A 7,803-nucleotide genomic window follows, 5' to 3' on the forward strand; every position below is an offset into this window, starting at 1 on the left:
CATTTCGCAAGGCCCCCCTGAACGTTCTCTTGTACAGGTCGTGATTTATGATGTTGTACCTGGCCGCCTGCATTCGAAGCTTTTTTGGTTTCCTTTTGGTCTTGCGGGAGTATTCCCTCCTGCAAATATGTCATGATGCAGTTACGCCAGTCCCAAGACAAATCTATAGAATGTACCTCGAGTTGGTCTATTGATGAGTGGAGGAGGGTGACCACATTTTCTTTAGTGATATTTTTGGTGGCAGCTGCTAGTGTGGCGAGGCTATCCTCCTCGATGTTTTGAGCTTGGGGTATCTTGTCGAGTCGGCATTCATCAAATTCCGGCAGTAGTTTGTGAAGTTATGCCTTGTAATTTTGTAGCCTTTGTTCTTTGACTTGGAAAGTCCTTGTGACTTGGTTTTTGATGAGTTGTGAGTCGTATCTGAGGACGACTGGCCGTGCTCCATACTTAAGATCTAGCTTTAACCCTGCAATTACGGACTTAAGACTGGACTCGACCTCATTGTTAGTCATATCGGGGCACCGTACGGACTGGCAAATAACTTCTCCTATTGGGACCTTGAGTACGATTCCCAGCCCCGATCCTAACGCATTGGATGCGCCATCGGTGTAAAGAACCTAGAGGTTGGGTTGCCTAGGGGAGGTACGAGAAGATTCCTGCTCGACCTCGGGCATTATTTTGGCACTAAAATTGGTGACGAAGTCGGCGAGTACTTGCAATTTTATCATTGTCCGCGGCTGATATTTTATATCATGCTCGCTTAGTTCGATGGCCCACTTGGCTAGTCTTCCCGACAATTCGAGTTTATGTAGGATGCTCCGCAGAGGGAAGGTCGTCACTACCAATATGGGGTGGCACTGAAAATAGGGTCTAAGCTTACGTGAAGCTATAACCAGTTTTAAGGCCAACTTTTCGAGGCGGGGGTACCTCGTTTCGGCGTCAAACAGGGTTTTGCTAATATAATAAATCGGAGGTTGCGTATCTTTGTTATCGCGGACCAGCACTATGCTTACCGTGACTTCTAAGATGGCCAAATATACTAGGAGGCGCTCGTCGGGCTCTACTTTGGCGAGTAGTGGGGGCGAGGACAAATACGCCTTTAGTTCTCTCAAGGCATAGACACATTCTGAATTCTACTGGAGCTTGTTAACTTTTTTTCAGCACGTTGAAGAATTTATGGCATCTGTAGGATGACCGTGAGATGAATCTTGACAGAGCGGCTATGCGGCCAATCAGTTTTTGCACCTGTTTCTTTTGGTCAACACCTCAGGTATCCCTTCAATGGCTTTTGTTTGATCTGGGTTGACCTCGATGCCTCTTTGTGATACTAAGAAACCGAGAAATTTGCCTGAGGTTACGCCGAAGGTGCATTTTTCGGGGTTTAGCTTCATGTCGTACCGCCTTAGTATACCGAAGGCTTCCTTCAGGTGATCGATGTGGTCTTCTTTGCCTTTTGATTTAACCAACATGTCATCGATATAGACTTCCATTGTTTTGCTGAGTTGATCTTTAAACATCTTGTGACTAACCTTTGGTACATTGCCCCCGCATTTTTCAACCCAAACGGCATGACCCTGTAGTAGTACGTTCCCTGATGAGTGATGAAGGTAGTTTTTTCTTGTTCCTCTTCCTCCATGAGGATTTGGTTATAGCTTGAGTACGCATCCAAGAAGCTTAGCAACTCATGTCCTGCTGTGGCGTCGATGAGCGGGCCAATGTGCGGCAATGGGAATGAGTCTTTTGGGCATGCCTTATTTAGGTCTGTGAAATCTACGCATATCCGCCATTTTCTATTTTTCTTTTTTACCATGACCATGTTAGCGACCCATTGGGGGTATTTTGATTCTCGGATGGAACTGTTGGCGAGGAGCTTCTCCACTTTGTCATTACGGCCTAGTTGATTACGGCATTGAATTTCCTTCTTATTTGCCGTACTAGACGATAAAGTGGGTCAATATTCAACTTGTGCGTGGCCATGTCTTTCGAGATACCCGACATATCTGCATGGGAGAAAGCAAACAGATCGGCGTTGTCAATTAAAAACTTGTGAAATTTACCTGGTTTTGAGAGTTTATGCCCGATGTAAGCCTTTTTGCTGCTGCCGTTGTTGTTTAACTAGATGGGATCGAGATCTTCTTCCGTTGATTCGGCTGCTTCCACGATGTCAGGGTCCTTGATGACGTCTGTTCGTAGGTTGAGCCTAGTCCTCGACTGCGGTAATTGCTATGCCTTTATGTCTGCTCCCTTCATCTGTTGGGTGTATGTGCAATCCTGGCGATGTGATGGCATTCTTGGGTGGTGCGTTGTTCGCCCCTGATACTGAATATTCCCCATGGAGTAGGGAACTTGATTACCTGGTAGAGGCTCGACGTGGCCCTCATGGCGTATATCTAGGGCCGTCGTATGATGGCGTTGTAAGCTGTGTCGTGGTTCAAGACATGGAATGTTATTTCCAAGGTGACGCCCCTGGCCAGAACGAGTAGCGCTATCTCCCCGGAGGTTCGCTCAACTGCATTGTTAAAACCTGTTAGTGTTATGCAACTTGGTATTATCTTGTCCTCGAGTCTCATTTGTGCTTGGACTCGAGGGTGGATAATACACGTGCCACTTCTGTCATCTACCATTATTCTTCTTATATTGGTGTCTAAAATACGTAAAGTAATAACAAGAGCATCAAAATGAGGGAAAGTCAAACCGTCGGTATGTGTCTTATCGAAGATGATACTATCTCCAAAATCGTCGTACCTCTCGTGGGTGATCGACTGTTTAAATTTATGCGTGGTGGTGAACTTCACATGGTTGATCGTTGCTTCGTCGCCTCCTTCGATGATCATTTGAATAGTGCGAGCTGGAGAGGGCAGCTTTGGAGGTTCATGGGGTAGTTCGCGTCCGCGGCAAAGTTGGCTCGTCCTCGATCGCTCATCAGTTCTTTCAAGTGCCCTTGGTTTAACATTCTCACTACCTCTTATCGCAGACCTATGCAATCCTCAGTTTTGTGACCTCGTTCCTGGTGAAATTTACAAAGGGCATTTAACTTTCGAGTATTTGGGCCAGACTTCATCTTTTGTGGCCATTTCACCTTCGTGCCGAGCTTTTCCAGTGCGTACACTATTTATAAAGGAGAAACACAAATTTTGTGAGCGGATAAGAGTGAAGGCATACCTCTTTCATTTCGCTGAGAACCTATGTGCGGCCTGGGTGGCCTTTCCATATATCATGGAGGTGGTAGGATGATTGTTCTGACGTAGGGTTGATGTCTTTCTTGGCTAAGACGGGGGCCTGACTGATCCCTTTGACCGTCGATACAATGATCCTTCCTCGATTCTGCTTGAACCGATGTCAGCCGTTGGATTGGACCATTAAGGTCGTCCTCGTCGGCTCTCACCTCGGCGCAATAGGCATTGTGGATTTCTTCTCAGGTGGTGGGAGGGTATTTCGTGAGAATTAAACCTGGCGAGGAAGTCTCTGAGTCCCTCGCCAGGCGATTGCCTAACAGCGAATATGTCATTCACCCTAGCTTCCGCCTTCTTAGCCCTTGCATGGGAGGTGACAAACTTGTCGGCCATTTCCTCGAACGTTGCTATTGACCGTGCCGCTAGTTGTGAATACCAAGTTAGGGCTCCTCCTGTTAGGGTTTCACCGAACTTTTTCAGTAGCACCCATGATACTTGCTTTTTCGAAAGATCGTTGCCCTTCACTACTGTAGCGTAATGGATGATATAATCTTCTGGATCTGTAGTACCATCATATATCTTTAGGTACGGTGGCGTTTTGAAGGTTTTGGGAATGGAGTATGGATCCGCTTCTTCGTTGTACGGTTGCTCGATGAATCGACCAACGTCTCGTTTTGGTAGTAACTTGGGGCACCAGGTTCTTTCCATTTCTTCCATTTTCTTTAGGACGCCTGCGAGCGTATCGTTACCTGCATCCACAGTGGGGTAAGTGTTACCTGTTTGAGGAAGGGGCTGCTTGCCAGTAGTTGTTACGATATCTGCTTGTGTGGTGTTGCCATTTTCCTTTTGGGCAGGTCTGTCGAGTATATTGTTTAGAGTGCTTGTCAGCCACTCTCCTAATAGTTTCTTCACTACTGGTGGTGCTTCCTCAGCTGTGGAAATGGAGGCTACGCTTTCGTGCGGGGGAGCTTAAATACTTCGCCTGGGGGGTACCATTTGGTGTCGCATTCTCGTTGTCTCCCTTGCCATCTTCGTTGATGGTGTTCAAAATGTTGGTAGTGACGATTGCTACCGCTTTCACTCTCGCTTCTCCTTTTCCTGCCATCGTTAGTTTGTGCAAACGTAGAAGAAATGTGTTTTTCTATGATCTAGAAAGAACTATAGTTTCAACTAAAAGGTCCCCACAGACGGCGTCAAATTGTTTGAGCAAATAAATGCTAAACCAATTAATAACAATTTAATGGGGTGAATCTTAGTTGAGCTTAATAAATTCCAGACCAAAATAGAACGAGATTCTCGTATAGAGAAGAGTTTAGGAGTATTAATTAGTTGGTTCAATATACTAAGTTTGGCGGAATACGTAATATCATAAACGTGCAATGAATGCAAGAAATGACAAATGACAATAATATAAAGGAACTGTCACCCAATGATTGTGTGATTGGGTGTCTTTTCCCTCTGACGACGTAAAAGGATATGCAGTTGATATGAACATGGAATCTTTGAGATTTATGGATGAAGGTTGAATAACATATACTTGAATAAAGTGAATAAGATAGATCTTTCATATATTCTTCTCTTGACTTTATAATGTGTTTCTCAGTTCTCAAAAAGGTAGCTCTCCCAATTGTTCATTGTCTCCTCCTATTTATTAGGGACATTCCCCAAAAAACTCTAAAAAGTACAACGCAGAGAATATTCAAAGGAATATTCTTCCTGTCTTTTTATAAGTTCAAGTTGAGCCGACGGAAGCGGGAGTTGAAGTGAGGCTTGACTCTCAAGTCATTCCCAAGAGGGGTAGTTTCAAGTACCTTGGATCGGTTATTCAGGGGATCGGGGAGATTGACGAGGATGTCACACACCGTATAGGGGTGGGGTGGATGAAGTGGAGGTTAGCGTCGGGAGTCTTGTGTGACAAGAAAGTGCCACCGTTACTAAAAGGTAAGTTTTATAGAGCAGTGGTTAGGCCTGCCATGTTGTATGGAACTGAATGTTGGCCGGTAAAGAACTCACACATCCAGAAGATGAAAGTAGCAGAGATGAGGATGTTGAGGTGGATGTGCGGGCATACAAGGATGGATAAGATTAGGAATGAAGATATTCGAGAGAAGGTGGGTGTGGCCCCCATGGAGGACAAGATGCGGGAAGTAAGACTCAGATGGTTCGGGCACATTCAGAGGAGGAGCACTGATGCACCGGTGAGGAGGTGTGAGCGACTGGCTGTAGTGGGCACGCGGAGAGGTAGAGGAAGACCTAAGAAGTATTGGGGAGAGGTGATCAGACAGGACATGGCGCGACTTAGGATTACTGAGGACATGGCCCTTGATAGGGAATTATGGAGGTCGAGCATTAAGGTTGTAGGTTAGGGGAGAGTGTGAATATTTCTACAGCACAATAGAGGGAGACTATCCAGTTAGGAGTTAGACTAGGAATGTCATTTGGTCGTCTATTGATGCAAGACTTTCCCTTCTAGTTGTACTATACCAGCCATCTATTTCGTATTTCGTATTTCGTATTCTGTATCCTGTATTTCATATTTCATATCTCTTATATATTGTTGTTGTTATTGTTGTTATTTTTATTACGCATTTTTATGGTACTAATATATCATCTTCTATTGCTTTTTTGAGCCGAGGGTCTCCTGGAGACAGCCTCTACCCTTCGGGGTAGGGGTAAGGTCTGCGTACATATTACCCTCCCCAGACCCCACTTGTGGGATTATACTGGGTCGTCGTTGTTGTTGGAGTCGCTAATGTTATGTCAGTTGATGCAGACGAGTCAACCCATAAAACAGTCAAACAAAATTTAGTTTAACCTGCAGTGATAGTGATCCCCAAAAAGTTATACTAGTACCGTAATAAAAAAAATAAAAAAATTCCTTTGTTAACTTGGAGTAACAGCTTGTTTGGATGGTTGTTACATATTATTTTATAATGTATCGTATCGTACTGTATTGTACTGTATTATATCGTTTGATGAATACAATGTTTGGATGAATTGTGTCATTTTGTCGTCGTTTCATGGTATCACGCACCAGTAATATGATGAATAAACTTGCAATATTATAAAGAAAAGTTATGATACGGTATATAAAAAGGTAGAGTAAATGATAAAATAAAATTATTGAATAATAATGAAGGGTGAGATTGAGAGAAAAATACAAAGAAACGACGCGGCCACACCAAATCGGTCGTTACATAAAATGGCACATTTCATCGTTACGTAACGATGAATTTAACGATACGATACAATAAAATTTAAGTAATAATCAAAACAAATATTGTATTTAAAGTAACAATACGATACGATACAATAGGTAACAACCATCCAAACAAGCTGGCAATTCTCTTGAAAATTATCTATCATATAACACTGTTCACTGATATACTGTGATGTACCCTGATATTTTCTACTAAAAATTGTTGCTTTTATGTGTTTGTTTGAGTCAACGGGAAAAGCGTTGTTTGAGTCCTTGCAAAAAGAGTTTTGAAAACTCTGTTATTCAGTTTTTGGAAAAAATAATTGTTTGAAAAGTTTTTGTAGAAAAAGTAACTTTCTGGTATTTTAAAATTAGAGTTGTGTTTGGATATAAATACAATTTTGGGTTGTTTTTGAATTTTTGTGAGTGAACTGAAGTGAATTTTTAAAAAACAACTTTTTGGAGTCTTTTATTTTTTCGAAAAATTTCAAAATTCATCTTCAAATGAAAATTAATTGTATAAGTAATTTTTATTACTCATTACTTATGAAACTGAAAGGGACAAGACTTTAAGGTACAACAATAATATGGAGGTGTCAGGACAAAAAACCAAGCGTTATATTCTCCCAAAAAGAAAAATAAAGCGGAATGTTTCTATCAAGTATCAACATACTATATGCAATGATTAATAAAGTAGTCGACATCTTTTTATAATTAAGCAATTAGGATCTAAATTACAAATTAGGATCCACCAAGAATACGAAAGTATAAAATATTTGTATCAGTATACAAAAAATTAATTAGTAATTTTTGCATTGTTTTCCTCTGAAATGTTAATTAAATGTTATTCACAAATGGCGAAATACATTAAGCGCCCTTTTAGGTTGTCCCAAACGATCAGCTAAACACCTCAACGAAGCCTATTTCTAGTTAAATATTCAAGTACTTATAATGTATATCAAGTAAATCCCTTGCACTGACATGACAAATCAGTTGTGTCTCACTACAAATTAAGCGCGTGGGGACTTGAATTGTGTTCTTTTCTTTTTCTTTTCAGTTTAAAAAGTAACCTTTATTTTTGTGGACCCACTTACCTTCATCTTTACTTTCCCTTCTTCAAAAAAAATTTCACCATAGATGAAAAACAAGAAAAATCAAAGCAAACCAATGCCAGACCCGTTGATCATTTTGATCAACGGCCACAATTTCCCTTTTCCTTTTTATTTCACAAACAACCCCCAACCCTACTTTATTTTTCACTAACCGCCACCTCTGATCTCTCAAACTCTCTCAAACACTCCCGAACCTTCCCTAACCCTAGCCCCCTCTCACCGTCTTCCACCTTAAACTCACCGGAATCCCTGGTTTCTCAGGCCATGGGAGTCTTAAACTCACCTCCCTTTGCTCTTGTACACTGGGTACTTGAAGATT

At 42.0% G+C, this 7,803-nt stretch overlaps 1 protein-coding gene across 1 annotated transcript; it reads right to left on the minus strand.

Moving 5' to 3' along the window:
- Window positions 1-3,017: 3,017 nt before the first annotated feature.
- On the minus strand, window positions 3,018-4,278 carry LOC138870496 (uncharacterized). The gene is made up of 3 exons (XM_070148305.1): window positions 4,151-4,278; window positions 3,451-4,029; window positions 3,018-3,108 (listed from the first exon to the last, which is right to left on the minus strand). The coding sequence occupies exons 1-3, from the start codon at window positions 4,276-4,278 to the stop codon at window positions 3,018-3,020; spliced, it is 798 nt and encodes a 265-aa protein (XP_070004406.1).
- Window positions 4,279-7,803: the final 3,525 nt, after the last annotated feature.

The sequence above is a fragment of the Nicotiana sylvestris genome, chromosome 6 (assembly GCF_000393655.2).
Source record: "Nicotiana sylvestris chromosome 6, ASM39365v2, whole genome shotgun sequence".
Classification (NCBI taxonomy): domain Eukaryota; kingdom Viridiplantae; phylum Streptophyta; class Magnoliopsida; order Solanales; family Solanaceae; genus Nicotiana; species Nicotiana sylvestris.

Coding starts and splice junctions, on each gene's coding strand:
- LOC138870496 (XM_070148305.1), bottom strand. CDS start 4,278: ATGGCAGGAAAAGGAGAAGCGAGAGTGAAAGCGGTAGCAATCGTCACT. Junction 4,030..4,150: donor AATGGTACCCCCCAGGCGAA/GTATTTAAGCTC, acceptor TATACTCGACAG/ACCTGCCCAAAAGGAAAATG. Junction 3,109..3,450: donor CTCAGAGACTTCCTCGCCAG/GTTTAATTCTCA, acceptor CTTTATAAATAG/TGTACGCACTGGAAAAGCTC.